At 43.8% G+C, this 15,906-nt stretch overlaps 1 protein-coding gene across 5 annotated transcripts in view; it reads right to left on the minus strand.

Moving 5' to 3' along the window:
* Positions 1–15,906, minus strand: part of SPECC1L (sperm antigen with calponin homology and coiled-coil domains 1 like) — a 126,372-nt gene that overhangs the window by 79,548 nt on the left and 30,918 nt on the right. For all 5 annotated transcript variants that reach the window (XM_075897998.2, XM_075897997.2, XM_075897996.2 and 2 more), the window contains 4 exons: positions 13,307–13,496; positions 8,160–8,316; positions 4,742–6,372; positions 3,738–3,945 (listed from right to left, as the gene is read on the minus strand). In XM_075897998.2, coding sequence (XP_075754113.1) covers positions 3,738–3,945; positions 4,742–6,372; positions 8,160–8,316; positions 13,307–13,459 — 2,149 coding nt within the window. In that variant the 5' untranslated portion in view covers positions 13,460–13,496. Of the gene's footprint in view, positions 1–3,737; positions 3,946–4,741; positions 6,373–8,159; positions 8,317–13,306; positions 13,497–15,906 lie in introns of those variants that run through there.

A 15,906-nucleotide genomic window follows, 5' to 3' on the forward strand; every position in this document is an offset into this window, starting at 1 on the left:
AGCAATGGCCTGCTGAACCCTGAGTTCAATCCTTGGAGGGGGCCATTTAAGGATCTGGGGCAAATCTGTCAGTAACAGTACAGTAAAACTGATGGTCCGGCACCATCAGGAACCCAGAAGTGCTCTGGGCAGCCGGACCATTGGAGCTGCTCTGCCCCCGGCTTCCCCGATTCAGCCGCTGCTAAAACTGACCAGCGGCTGAATCGGGGAAGCCGGGGGCAGAGCAGCTGGAGTGCTGCCAGGTAGGTCCCATAGCGCTGCCCCTTGGGGCTGCAGGACCAACCCAGCAGCACCTCAGCTGTCCCCGATGCAGCCACCACTGAAACTGACCAGGGGCTGACTCCAGGAAGCCCAAGGCAGAGCATCTCTTGCCCCAGGCTTCCTGGCATCAGCCCCTGATCAGTTTCAGCAGCAGCTACTTGGGTACAGCTGACTTGGGTACACCTGGGACAGAGCAGCTAGGGTGCTGCCGGGTTGGTCTGGCAGCGCCAAGGCTTGGCGCTACCAGACCGCCCCAGCTGCTCTGTCCCAGGTGTCCCCGATTCAGCCGCTGCTGAAACTGACTAGTAGCAACTGAATCAGGGACGCTTGGGGCAGAGCCGGACTATCGGAAGGGGGAGCTATGAGGGGTCTGGGGTGGCATCCCTCCCCACCCTAGACCCCTTATAGCCCCCCCCCTTCTGATAGTCTGGCAAATCTGATAATACAGCACCCCCTGGGTCCTAAAGGTGCCGGATTATCAGAAGTTTACTGTACTTGGTCCTGCTGTGAGGCAGGGGACTGGACTCAATAACCTTTAAACGTCCCTTCCAGTTCTGAGATAAGATAGAGCAGTGGTTACAAGCAGGACTTCAAGACCTATTTTTTAAAATCTAAACCAAGAACTCTGCTTTCGTATTACTCTACCCTAAGGCTTAATTGTTTCAATGTGAAGAACAAAACTTCTCTGAAGTGCTATGTACAGAAACATGTAACAGAATTCTCTACATTTAAAAAGCCATTAACATGGACATACACTTCACATTAATTCAGAGCAAAAGGAATTGATTAAATTATTAATATTAGAGAATTTGTTGCTGTGATGTGTTTCTATCACTTTGATGCTACCATCATTTCTTGCTCATCATTCATTCCTAGGTTCTAGAGCCGTGGTCCCCAACACTGTGCTCGCGGGCGCCATGGCGCCCGCGGGGGCATTTCTCGGCGCCTGCCAAGTGCTCAGGGCTGGCCTGGCCCCGGGCACGTGGCGCATGCGGAGCCGGGCGTGTGGCACACTGTGAGTGCCAGCCCCGGGGGCGCCGCGGATTCACCCCCCGCGGCGCATGAGGGGGGGGGGAGAGAAAGCGCTAGTGCCGGCCCCGGGCGCGCGGCGCTTGGGGGAGAGAGCGCTGGCCTCGGGCGCACGGCGCTTGGCCGGGGGGGGGGGGGGGGAAAGAGTGCAGCGCCAGTCCCGGGCGCGCGGCGCTTGGGGGAGAGAGCGCCGGCCCCGGAATGCAGCTATGGGGGGGCCAGCCCCCCCCCCCCGGGCGCCCGGCGGGCGAACGGCGACGCCCCCTGGCGCCCAGCAACCCCAAATGGTTGGGGACCACTGTTCTAGAGCATTATTCCCCAAAAAGATTTGCCCCTCTTCAAAATGTTCCTTTCCACCCACCCAGTCCCCTAATGGGAAGCAGTGATATCAAAGAACTAATGCACAAATTTTAGATCTGAGGATATAACAAATTGAGTGTTTTAAAGGTACAGATTTATGAGATTAATAGAAAACTCAGTTTTAATTACATTATTCTTTAGTTACCATGTTTTACAGCTACTTCAGTGTCTCTCTCCTTCCTGCCTATTATACCAGATTACTAGCCATAAAATTCAACTACAACACATAAGACAAAAGATATGGATTTTCTCATGGAGCTGAGCCTAGCAAGATATAGGTTTGTTAACTGACTGAATTGAGTATACTGCCTCAGATCTGTGTGATAGACTTGGAACTGTTTGGTAATATTTTATGGATATTACATGTCTGATTATTGGGATGTTCACTATACAATTATTTAATATGGGATCGCAAAGGCAAAACAAGGGAAAGAAAGTTCCCACAAAAGCAAATACCTGAATGATTTTAAGTGACAACAATAGAGTCACTGGCTGTGAGAACTCTGGCATGATCTTCTGCTAAACTTTGTGGACTAAATCAGTTCAGTAAAATCAAAGCCCAAGAACACAGAAGAATAAGAGACAATAGCAGTTCAGGGAAAGTAGACTGGACACGGATCATCTAAAGATATGCCTACTGAAATTAAAATTTCCTGAATACAAGTCTTCAGTTAGACCAAGATGCATGTAGAATGTTGTTTTAGAAGCACAATTTTGATTGTAAGGATGTTTTGTCACAGTCAGATATTAGTCACAGACTCCCAAAGGGAAGAATTGAAGGTCTCTGAACTTAGATGTGCTGGGTAAACATGGTTAATCCACAAGGTACTGGAAAACCAAAGGCTTTGGCTCCAAGTGGGGCAAATGCAGACTTCCATACCAAGATATGTAAGAGGCATGAAGCCTCACACTTGTGGCAATACACTGAGGAAGGCCAGAAGACAGACCAGAAGAGGTGTGCAGGTAGCTCTATAACCACGCGAGTCTACATTCAGATTTTCCATCTGATACACTGCCCACTGAGCTAGGCAAGACTGACACACTATTCGGGAAATGGACACTAAGAACAAGAAAAAGTTCAAGCAGGTTGGGAAAAACGTTGTTCCATAACTGCTAAATTCATTTTCATTTTCACAGTTTGAGCAGTACACATGGATGAAACCACAAAAATTCTTTAGGGTCCCTGTCCAATTTCCCCACTAAAAATACATTTCCTTCAGAGAGGATTTTCTTGGTGTAGGAATAACCAAACTATCCATAGATTTATATAAACTTCCAAAAGTTAACTGTATACAACAAACAAAAACTTTGCTACAATGGAGAGATAAGATTAACTTGGGTTCTCCCAGACAGAATTAAATCTACAATCAAACACCCAAATACAGAGATATGCCATAATATGAATCAATATTCTCATTGATAAGTGATTCAATATGGCATTGAGACTTTTCTCAATTGCCAGTTCATATTTTCCTCAATTTACACATATGCATCCCCATCCCCATCTACTAATCATGCAAGCCCAAAGTCAAGTTGAGTTCATTATAAGATTCATTCTACAAGTTATATTTGAAATCCAAATCAAACATATGCAAATCATAATTTAAAGCGCTTTTATTATCCTGTTCATCTGTTTTGAAGTTTAAAATATGATGTATCTAGTAGAGATGTTAAATACTGGTTAATTGAATAATCGATTAACCTCATGAATTTTTATCAGTTAGTTGACTTCTCTATACTCTCCAGGGTGGAGGCCAACAGCCACTGCACTCCAGCCCCACTCCTTGGGAGTGCCCTCCACCTCGTGTTTCTGCCTCTATCAGAGGCACAAGCGCTGGGTGCCAGGCAGGAGCTAGTCCATGAGGGGAGCCAATTTAAAAACTCCCCTCATGGACCAGCTGCCTGCTTGATACAGGGGCAGCAGCCCAGGGTGGCAGCAGCCCCTGCCCAGGGGTGGAGAAGGGTGTGGTGGTTACTCACACTGGGAGAATGCATGTAGTCTATAGCATTAACTATAAGCTTTTGATTATTGGTTAATAGACTACACTATTACATCCCTAGTATCAAAAAGAATTCATATCACTTACTCTCCAAGTCAGATATGATGAGGTTGTCATGAAGTTTCACAGCTCGATGCTGCTCTACTTCATCTTCCAATTCAAAGATGGTTTCTTTCATGTCACTTCGTTCAGTCTCTTTTTCTTCCAGCTCTGCCCGAAGCTTTTCTAGAGTCACATTAAGATCCTCAATTTGCTTCTTGGCTTCTTCTTGGAAGACTCTGTATTCATCTTCAACCTGAAGAAAAACGATTAGGAGAACCTAATTAATTCAGAACAAAGATTAACTCAAAATAAAAATGGACAGCATTTTCCTGCCACAGCCACCACCCTTAAAATACTTTTCAAAGTCACGTAAGAACTAAATTTTATACCAAGAAGCATTATGTTAATTGAGAAGCTGTATGTGAATGTTAGGAGTTGCTGTATCTGGATGAAGGTACGATGTGTGACATGCAACTTTTTCCTGAACTGCAACTAGCAGTTCGCACCACTTTCATAGTTAAGGTCTTATTTCTGAGCTGAATATATTTCAGAATCTACCACACATATAAGTGAAGCATTAACAGAACAGCACTGATTCTCAAACTAAAATGAGAAGCAACCAGGAAAAAGAGTAACATGCCCTGCACAAACACACCCGATTCCAAAAAACAAAGTTTAAGCCCTGAGACATTTTTTATTTTCTGCCAGTAATTGATAAGGAGCATTAAGTAATTTGGCTGTTATTTACCCCTGCTTAAGGAGGTGTCCCACAATGGTAATATTTAAAAACTATTTGCTTAATTCCAGCTAAGGTTTTATACATTTATTTTCCCCCTTAAGAGAACACATTTATGAGAAATCCAGTGCAAGTGAGCTTCAGTGTAAAAGATTCTTAAAAAGGACACAAGATCCATTGGAAATTTTTTTGAAAATAAGCACATTCTGGCAAAGCTCTAATTAGTCACATACAGCCAAGAACAAATTGAAAAACTAACGGCAGAGGGAGGCTTATACATGTAAGAAACCGAATTAAATAGTTTAATCACTACCTTAGCAATAGCATCCTGCAATCGATTGGCATCATTGCGAGTTAGAGCCAGCTCTTCTTGCAGACTGTTGGCCAAAGTCTCTGCCTTTTCCTTGTCCAGCCTGACATTCTCCAGCAAATCTTGTATATCTGATTTATCTCCAGAGTTGTGTATAGAGTACAGCTCAGCCACTTTTTGCTTTTCATGCTCCAGCTGAGCTTTTAGCCTGTTCATCTCAATCTGGTCACTGGCTACTGTGGCTTTGTACTCCTCTAAGGTGGCTGCTAGTGCTGCCTTACTTTTTTGCTCTGACTCAATAATTCTTTCCATATGGTGATTACGTTCTTTTAGTGCTCCTATCATTTCTTGGGCCTCTTTGTTATCTTGCTCTGCCATCTTCAAGGTGTTGCTCAGATGCTGCTGGACACCTAGCAGTTGCTCTCGTTCAAAACGAGCATTCTCAGCAAGGTCCATATAACGTTGCTCTAACTCCATATACCTCCCACTTTTCATATCTTCATCAATAACATATGAGATGTGATGGTCATCTAAAAGGGAACGGAAATATTCAATCTGTCGGCTGTAGTGTTCTAACTTGTCACTCTGCTGGCACAAGGATTCCATGAGAATTACTTTTTCCTCTCCAAGTCTTTCATTCTCACTGTTCAGTTCTTGAGTTATTTGTTGTAAATCTGCAAGTTCCTGAAGTGTTGCTTGAAGCTCCTCAGCTGTACTATGCTGGTTCTCTTCCATCTGATGTATCCTTTCTGTCAGACAAGCTACAGAAACTTCACTTGCATTGCCACTACTTCCTTTCCTAGATCTTTCTATACTTGGTACTCCTTCAGACTCTGAAGACGATGGAGCATCTAAAGCATCATCACTTGATGTAAGTGGCTGATAAACTTCACTGCACTCACTGTCTAAATTATCCATGGAGTTACTATGTTGATTGTCCATCAAGGTGTTTTCATCCTGACTCAACAAATCTTCCATTGAACCAGGAGCAGAACCTTCCACTGAAGATGTAAGAGTGCCACCACCATCACTATGGCTACCAGTTGTGATCTCAGGGCTCAAAGACTGGTAGTCAAAGAGCTTCTCCGAGTTGTCTAGCCTTTGTTCCAAAGAAAAACCCAATGCATTTAATCTGTCCTTCAACATTCGATTCTCATTCTTCAATTGGTTGAGTTCCTCTCGGATGGCAGTGTTTTGCTCTTGTAACTGCAATAGTGTAGACTCTACATCAGTTGGCTGCTGAACAATGGCCTCTTTTTCCTCAGATTTCTCATCACCCTCAGACTGATCTTCATTAAGGCCCAGCTGAGCACGCATATCTCTGAGTTCATTCCGCAAGTGTAAAATCTCCACATCCTTAGTTTTTGCTAAAGTCAGAAGATCTTTCACTTTAGCTTCCAAAGCAGCTTTGTCACTGATTTGATTGTCCGATTTGGACTTGCTCATCCGAACATCTGATTCTGGATTAGTACGACTACGGGAACGTTTTGCCAAAACGGTATCATTTGCTCCTTGTCCGGTCAAGGGCAGTTTTTTGCTTTGGTTCAAACGGGAACGATCGCGTATTCTTTCCCTAGAAGAGCTAGATTCTTTATTTCCAGATGAAGTGCTACGCTTGGCTGCGGAGCTCATACCTGTATGTTAAATGAGTTAAAATTAATTTTTTTAAACAAATCAGCAGCATAAGCACATATATGAAGTTACACATAAAACGATATGTTAGGATTATAAAATGGCTGACATTCTAAGCCACACTTTTGCAAATGAAGTATGTATAGTCTATGTGAGTCTCAAATAAGGCTTAAATATTCTTTACAATATCTGACAAGCTCCCTTCAAAAGAAAGAACCTACAGCTTGCAAGAGAAAAAGAGATTCTTCCTCAAAGTTTTTTTTTTATTATTTAAGGAAAAAGTAACTATATGTAAGATACAGGTTGAACCTCTTTAGTCCAGAAACATCCATCATCCAGAATGATTTTAATCAGATGGCCACTTTTCATGGGCACAGCTAGGGATGTAGAAGTGTAGTCGATTAACCGATAAATTAAAAAAAGCTTATAGGTTAATGTTACAGACTACACACAATTTCCCAGTACATTTTTTTAGCAGAATGGCCAGCTGCCTGGCTCAGTCCTGGCTTGCAACAGATCTAGGACCTACCCCCACTGTAGCTCTTCATTTAAAGCATATTAGAAGCCAGGGAGGACAGGCAGCCCAGCTTGCATTGGGTGTGGGAGCTAAGACCACCCCCTAAACAGGGGCTGCCGCCACCCCGTTGCCTCTTTATCAGAGGCAGCAGCACAGGGTGACAGGTAGCCAGTCCACAAAACCACAGCCTAGTTAAGCCAGCTCCCCTCCCACCTGTCAGGGAGCTCCTCAGGAGTGAGGCTGGAGCACACTGGCTGCCAGCCCCACCTCCAGGGACTATAGAATAGTCAACTAACCAATAAGGTTACTCAGGAGATTACTTGACTATTCAGTTAACTGATATTTAACATCTGTAGGAATGGCCAAGTTTCCAGCAATCCTATAAAGTTTGTTTACAGTCACCAGGGCTCTCCATGTTCTGTGTTATTTAGCTCTAATTTACCTCTAAATGTCCTCTAACAACCCACTAAGCAGTGAGTGTTCGTAATGCTGCTACACAATATTGACCTCGCATGGTCCAGAACATTCTCTGGTTTGAAAACAGGCAGGTCCCAAGGGTGCTGGACTAAAAAGGTTCAACCGGTACTGAATAGTCTCTTGACTTCTAGATCATACACCCCTCATCACTTAGGTGCTGGAACACAACTCCCTTTTCAGAACTTCTATATTCTGATCCAAGAACAAAGTAAGTATTTAAAGTCTCACCAGCAGTACTTAAAAATACTGAACCAGAAAGCAGTAGTATCACTTTTTTACTGTAAGGTAACATACTTTGATTAACCTCATTGACCCCAAAACAAAAACATACATATGTCTACTAATAGTGTTGTGATAAACTACAGAATGTCATACCTGCATGATGGGTTTACAAAATTCTTCATCCTTAATTACACACACACACACACAAATTTTCTAGCCTAACACCGCACCTGGTATTGAAAATATTCATCCCCTATCTAAACCCAATAATGCCCACAATGGAGATTTTTCCAGAAGCATGAATTTATGCAATCCATTGGTTCAGAGAATACCACTACTGAAAAAGATAAAATAACCGATAATAAAAAAGTATAAGTAAGGTTTTACAGGTAAACATTTTATCAATACGAATGGGGTGAGAATGGTCATGAGTAGTGTGTTCTATTTGGATCTGCTTTTTCTGAGCTCTTTGTTATGTATTTTGGACACTGTCTATGGAAGAGTCACAATGGTTTCATAACAGAACAACAAAAAATCAGGAAACAACCCTTTGAGGTCAATATCTCCTTGTACCTGCAATAGTCTTGGGTTTATTCTCAGGGTTGTTCATGGTGGTCCCTGAAGCTGAAGATGCTGTGGATGCGCAGGTGCTCTTCTTTGTCTTGACACCATTGGTCACAGTCACTCCACCACCAGCCATCCCTGCTAAAAGGTCATCATTACTTTTAGTCTGAAAGGGAAAGAGACATTAACATAACTAGATACGAAGTGCAGGACTTGAAATTTTAACTCAAAGCTGTTATTATAAGTGAATTTTAAAAACATTTTAAGATCTTAAAAAAAAAACCACAACACATTCATCATTATATCACTGCTTAAATAGTCACTATTAGTCAATCCACTATTCTGAGACACAAAGTGGGTGACAAGATCATTTATGGACCAGCTTCTGTTGGTGAGAACATAACAGCCACACCAAAAGTTCATCTAGCCAAGTAGCCTGTCTTCTGACAGCGGCCAATGCCAGGTGCACCAAAGGGAATGAACAGAACAGGTAATCAAGTGATCATCCTCTATTGCCCATTCCCAGCATCTGGCAAACAAAGTCTAGAGACATCATCCTGCCCATCATGGCTAATAGTCATTGATAGGGCCCTACCAATTTATGACCATGGAAAATGAGTCATGGATTGTGAAATCTGGTCTTTTGCATGTTTTTACCCCAAATTTACAGATTACACAGAGGAAATGAGCATTTTTCAAATTGGGAATCCTGATCCAAAAAGAGGGAGCAGAGAAGTTGCAACATTTTTGGGGGCTGCGGTATTGCCACCCTTATTCCTGCACTGCTGTTGGCAGTGGCCCTGCCTTCAGAGCTGAGCTCCCAACCAGCAGCCACTGTTCTCTAGCTGCCTAGCTCTGATGGCAGGGCACAGAAGGGTAGCACAGAAGGGTAGCAATATCGTAACTTCATCCCATAATAACCTTGCAACCCACCCCCACAAGCACACACAACTCATTTTTGGGTCAGGACCCCTATAATTACAATATCGTGACATTTCAGGTTTAAATAGGTGAAATCATTTTAAAAATCATATAATCATGAAATTGACCAAAATGAAGAGCGAATTTATCCTTCATGAACTTAGCTTGTTTTTAAAACCTTGTTTGAGGCTTAACCTTCACGACATCCTCTGGCAAGGAGTTCTATCGATAGACTACACATCATGTGAAAAAAAAAATACTTCTTTTGTTTTAAGCCTGCTGCCTATTAATTTTATTTGGTGACCCTTTGTTCTCATAACACAAGAACAAGTAAACACTTCCCCATTAACTTTCTCCACACAAGTCATGATTTTATAAATCTCTAATAGATCCTTCCCTTAGTCATTCTTTCCCAAGCTGAAAAGTCCCAATCTTATTAATCTTTCCACATAGGGAAGCCGTTTCATACTCTTAATCTTTTTTTTTTTTTACCTTTACTGAAGTTTTTCCAATTCTAACGCATCTGTACACCGTATTGAAGATGAGGGAGTAGGACAGATTTATACAGCCATTTTCTGTTTTGTCATAAGTTCTCTAAGCTCAAGGCTGTACAGCTGCTTATGAAGCCCCAGACCTGCAGTTGCACCCCTGGACCTGCTGTGGCTGGGGAAGGGCACTGACTCCCTTCTCCAAATACAGCCCCAGACATATCTGAAGTGGCTGGGTAAAGGAACCAGTGCTCAACCAGTGCCCAATCCAGCTCCAGCCTGGACATGCTGCAGCTGGGGAAATGGACTGGTGTCCCAGCCCTGATCCAGTCCATGCCTAGACTTGCTGCTACCAGGGGACAAAAGACCCCCTTCTGGCCCTGGTCCAGCCCATCCCAACCCTGCTACTGCTGTGGACAGGAATCCTTCCCCCAGTCCTAGCCCAGCACTGCTGATGTTGCCGTGGCTGGAGAGAGGTATTTTTGGGAAGAGAGGGCTTGGGGGGGGGGGGGGGGGGGGGGGGGTCCAGCTAGATTCGCTTCTTGCACAGGATCTGGTGTTCCACCTAGGACTAAATCTAGAATTGCCTCTCCTCTGTGGGTTCCAGGATTAGCTGTTCCACGGAGCAGTCATTTAAGGTCTCAAACTCTCTGAAACTCCTTCTGAAATGTACCTAGTCAATATGAGGATAGTTGAACATTATTTTCGAGTTTTTTATTGCTTCTCTAATCTCCCTGAGCATTTCACAATCATTATCAACATCCTGGTCATGTAGTCAATAATCTCTCACTGTTAAATTCTTAGAGTTTGGAATCTCTCAAATGTTAACTTCCATCCTGTCCTCTTACCAGACGGAGAGAATCTCCATTAATAGATCCTCCCCTTAGGGATCTCTCTGTCTAAACCATGAGCTCCTCCACACCTGTCAGCTTTCCCGCAGCCCTTGATATTTAAAAGGTTGTAGAGCAGTTTTTAAACTAAGTGACAGCAAACTGATTTTACTTTGGCTTAGTAAGAGCCCCTCCTTCCTTGCATAGGCTCCTCCTTTCCCAAAGAATTCCCTAGTTCCTAATAAATCCAAATCCCTCCTTCCTACACTATTGTCTTAGCCACTCATTTAGACCCTGCAGTCCTGCCTAATTGGCCCTGTGAGTTGAACTAAAAACATTTCAGAGAATGGAGGTCCTGGGCTTCAATCTCTCTTACCTTGCTGCCCAACTTTGGCCCCCAAGATCTCTCTTCTATCCTTCTCTGCATGGTTACCTAATTAATTATCCTACATGTGCCATAACAACAGGATCCTCCCCAGCACTACACAAGCCTATCTAGATGCCTCAACAGATCCACAACCTTTATTCCAGGCCAGCAAATTACCATGCATTTCTCCCAGCCATCATAAACGTAGGTATCTAGGTCTCTATTGATTAAATCAACCATGACTACTATTTCTTTCTAATAACTGGAGTTCCCTCCCCTGAGAGGATACCCCAACATCATGTGGAAGGACTGTCTCAACTATGGGATCGTTTTCCTCTTCTCTAGTTAGATGTTCTCCTTCACTTCAACTTTCATCCTCCTCAACAACATCATTCTACTGTGTTCCAGAAACTCTCATCCATGGTAACTGTCTTCTGTAGCTCCTCCAGTTGAGCCACTCTGATATCCAAATCCATACATGATCTCAGATGGCTAGATGCTCCATGGCTAGATGCAGCTTCACATGCTGCACTGGGTGAAATTAACTGGATAACTCCCATTCTGTTCCTGGACTTCTGCATGCATTCTCTTTTTACTCACTGTTTTGTCACTGGAGGATGTTTTTGGCTTTAAATGCTTTTAGTTCCAGCCTCCAACTACCTCGCAAAACTCCTGTTATCCGCTCCTACACCCTACCTCCTCTGATTGCTTAGGAGCTGGCTCTTTAAAGCCCTGGTCTTGTTGAGTAGCCCTACTCTCAGGGAAAAGTGAGAGCTTCTTAAGGAGGTTTTGTTCCCAAAGCTCTTTAGTACAGGAAACCCCTGAGTTCTGACTGCCCAAGTTCCAATCCCCTGCACTTACAACTATTTTTTAAAGTGTGAAAGGGGCCATAAGCCCCCAACTTACGGCCTCGGCCTTCATTTGACATGGCGCACGGTGCCTATCATCAATGAGGATTCAAGTTATAACACCCCGTCTTGTGACGCTTCCCCAGGAACCAAACGCATTGCAATTCGGGCGTCATCTGTACCCCATCAGCCCTGGAAACAACTAAGACTGAACAGGAAGAAAGTTGAAGCCCAAGCTAGGAGGTTGCCTGGCTTGTGAGAAAAGAAAAACTGTTAGGGTGACAAGTCTAAGAGGGGTAGCCGTGTTAGTCTGGATCTGCAAAAGCAACAAGGAGTCCGGTGGTACCTTACAGACTAACAGATGTATAGGAGCATAAGCTTTCGTGGGCAAAGACCCAGAAAGTGGGTCTTTGCCTACGAAAGCTTATGCTCCTATACATCTGTTAGTCTGTAAGGTACCACCGGACTCCTTGTCACTTTTGCTAGGCTGAGAAATTGCGTGTAACATGTTTAAGAGCATTAAGCTTAGCGGCTTATTTTGTTTTATTTAGCTAGTGATTTACTTTGATCTGTCATTTGTAACCACTTAATACTACTTTTTGTACTTAATACAATCATTTTTATTTACTTTCAAACCTAGGGTAAATAACTGTTACCCGGGAGAGAAGAAACTGCTAGGTATACGTCTTTAAATTTGAGGCCAAGGGAGCCAGGCTGTCAGCAGACTGGATTAAACCTAGACCCTTAGGGGCTAAGGCCATGACTATCTACAGCATCAACTAAAAGCCAACTCACTCTTAGCTAAGGCTGTTGAGCAAACTTCACTCCCTGTAGCAGTCTCAGAGCCTCTGGATTACATACTTGCTCCAGCTGAAAAAGCGCATCCCAAACTTCAGAGACTTCCCAGCAGTTCATCCAAGACAAACATCGACTTATAATACAAAAGGACCCAAATCATTGGCAGGTGGGATGGAATCTGAAACTTTTGGGGTGAAAAATGTTTTATATCTATGTGTGGAATTAATTTTGTTATGTGCACCAATATGGAGATGATGTGCTACACATCCCCTCTATACTGATGCATATAAAGTTCATTCTGCACATGGACGATTTCCAACAGAGGTGGGGCTGAGAGATTCAGAGCATGAAAGGGCCTCGGGGTTAGGGGAATGAGGGCTCTGGTTGGGGATGAGATAGTTGGAGTGCAGGATGGGGACTCAGGCCAGGAGAGGGGGTGGGAATGCAGGGTCTGAACAGGAGTGGGCTCAGGATTGGGCTGTAGGGTCTAGCCATACTTATCACACCCTATCATCACTCCCCATGAGTCTGTCAAAGAAAGTATTTAAAGAGCAACACATGGCACTCCCTCTCAGAGCAATAATAATGCCCAGTGGAAGGCAGCTCAGTTTCCATGCTGCCCTTTTTACAGAAAAGTTAGGAAAGTTATAAGTTTCACAAAACACACTCTTTCACCATGGTACACATCAAAAGCAGCAAAATTCAATGACCACAGTTAGTAATCTCTCATTCTGTCCTGTACTGTATAATTATGAAGATTCTCTTCATTCATTGAGAGATCATGAAGCCCAGTTTTCCACTGCATTAGTTTACTGATTTTAAAATTCTAACCTTCCACATCCTTTACTGACAAGACAAAAAAAACCAAAAAAAACAAAAAACAAGGCAGTCTATGGGAGGTTACCTTCAGCAGGGAAGTTGATGTCCCAGTTTTTGAAAGTTTTGTTACTGTAGACACTGAGGAGCTGTTTTCTGGTTTGATTTTTTCTATTGTTTGAGTTTTATTTATTCCAGGCACTTTGGGCACTGAGCCAACAGACCTACTTGCTTTCTTCATTCTGTGCTGCCTCTTTCTGATGCATTTACAAACAAATCTGTGAACATAAAAAAGAAAGTTAGAGAAGTGATAAACACAAGACAAATAAGATATAGCTCTTAAATGAGGTTTTAAATCAGCAGCCCAATGACACCAACAAGCATAAGCCAGAGACAAATTGTACATATGACTGAGAATTTCCACAGTAGAGATTTTTGCCAAAAACTAAGTACTCCAAGCAACTGCAACAAGGAGTCCTGTGGCACCTTATATACCAACAGATGTATTGGAACAAACTTTCGTGGGCAAAGACCCACTTAGGAGACGTCACATGCATCTGACGAAGTGGGTCGTTACCTACGAAAGCTTATGCTCCAATACAACTTAGTCTATAAGATGCCACCAGATTCCTTGTCGCTTTTGCGGATCCAGACTAACACGGCTACCCCTCTGATTCTCAAAGCAACCGGACTCCCGATTTATAGGTTTAAAAATGTCTTCAAAGTTTCTTCCTGCAAATAGCATTGAACTGATGACAGATTATAAATGACACACATAATCCTGCTTTCTTACCAACAAAAACAAGGTTCCCCTGGACAGTGACAGTTTTACTCTGACTGAAAGGAAGAAAAATACAATAGAGTACTCTCTGCCAACCAGCTGATGAATGATTATCAGCACTGTCCTTGGAGAAGAGAATGTTCTCTCTGCCTAGCTGAAAGAAAGTGTCACAAAGCTTCTTTCAGTTAGAAAGGAAACACAATGATATATAAACATGAAGACTTGAAAATCCACTCCCCCTCTAAACAGTTGTAAAGAGAAAGTTGTCCCTGGCATGCATGGAAGTCCAGTCACATAGAGTTCGGAAGAAATTATGTTCCTAGTTCTTATGATTGGGAAGATGATCTTCTGAATGGAAGCCAAACATAAAACTGCAATACTGTCTTCCTGAGTTTGGAGACAGGCAACTTCAATGCTTTGGTTGCTGCCAATAGTGTTTTCTTACGTGTAAAAGCAATCACTTTCCCTGCTACAATTCCAAATATGTTGAGTAGGGATGTTAAGCAGCAATTAATTTGCTAGTCCAGTAGTCAATGGAATTTCCATCAACTACTCACCCAGTCAGTTAAGGAAGGACAGTTTCAGCATAAGCCCTCTCAATTCTCCCTCCCCCACCACCACCCCAGACACACTGCATTCTTAAAGGGACAGAGGGGAGCCAGCATGCAAAGATGCTGGCTCTGGTCCCCCACCAGATCTCAGGACAACCCCCCCCACACACACACACACATGCATACTGCCATTGTGCATTCTGAAAGGAACAGAGCAGCCAGCCCCCATGTCTTAGCACAATCCCTCCTCACTTCACTGCCACTGAATTCTTAAAGGGACAGAGAAGCCATAGCCCATCCCATGGGTCTCTCACTTTAAGAGCGCAGAGTGGCAATGGAGGGCGGGGGGGTGTGGAGGGTCTTGTGCTGAAAGCAGCCAATTGCACAGGTTTTCGACACAAGACCCTCCATACACCCCCGCCCTCCGTTGCCACTCTGCGCTCTTAAAGTGAGAGACCCGTGGGATGGGCTATTGCGTCTGTCCCTTTAAGAATTCAGAGTGGCAGTGGAGTGGGACGTTGTCCTGAGACTCAGTGGGGGAGCCAGCTTCTTTGCATGTCGGCTCCTCTGTCCCTTTAAGAGTGCAGAGCAGTGACAGAGGGAGTGGGGGAGATTAAGTAGTTGTTAGTGCTACCCAATAAGCTCTTGCTTATCAAGTAGTACTTGACTATTTGTTCATGTCCCTAGGTCAGTGGTCTCCAACCTTTCCACACAGATCTACCGCCCTGCCCCTTCCTTGAAGCCCCGTCCCTTCCTTGAAGCCCCGTCCCTTCCTTGAAGCTCCGCCCTCTATTCTCCTCCTCTCCATCACTTGCTATCCCCAACCCTTATACCGCTGCTTTTTTCCCCAAATTCTTCTGTAGAAAGAGGTTTTTCCAACATTTGGCCTGTCTAGACTGGACCAAATGTCAGAAAAATCCCTTCTTTTGGAAGCCCCCTTATTCCTCGTGGAAAGAGAAATATGGAGGTGACCGAAAGATCATGTTTGCTATTCCACTAAAAAAAAAAGTGGAAGAACAAATGCATCCATGGATGCAGAAGAGTTTTTCTGGGATATCTCCGGAATCCTGAAAAACTCCTGCAGTCTAGCCGTAACCTTGCTGGGTTGAGACAGGAGGTGAAGGCTCCGGGGTGGGAATCACAGGACTGGAAGGGACCTCGGGAGGTCATTGAGTCCAGTCCCCTGCCCCCATGGCAGGACCAAATACTATCTAGACCATCCCTGATAGACATTTATCTAACCTATTCTTAAATATCTCCAAAGATGGGGATTCCACAACCTCCCTGGGCAATTTATTCCAGTGTTTGACCACCCTGACAAGAAGTTTTTCCTAATGTCCAACCTAAACCTCCCTT

Source organism: Pelodiscus sinensis, chromosome Z (genome assembly GCF_052426305.1).
Source record: "Pelodiscus sinensis isolate ZL-2025 chromosome Z, ASM5242630v1, whole genome shotgun sequence".
Lineage (NCBI taxonomy): Eukaryota > Metazoa > Chordata > Testudines > Trionychidae > Pelodiscus > Pelodiscus sinensis.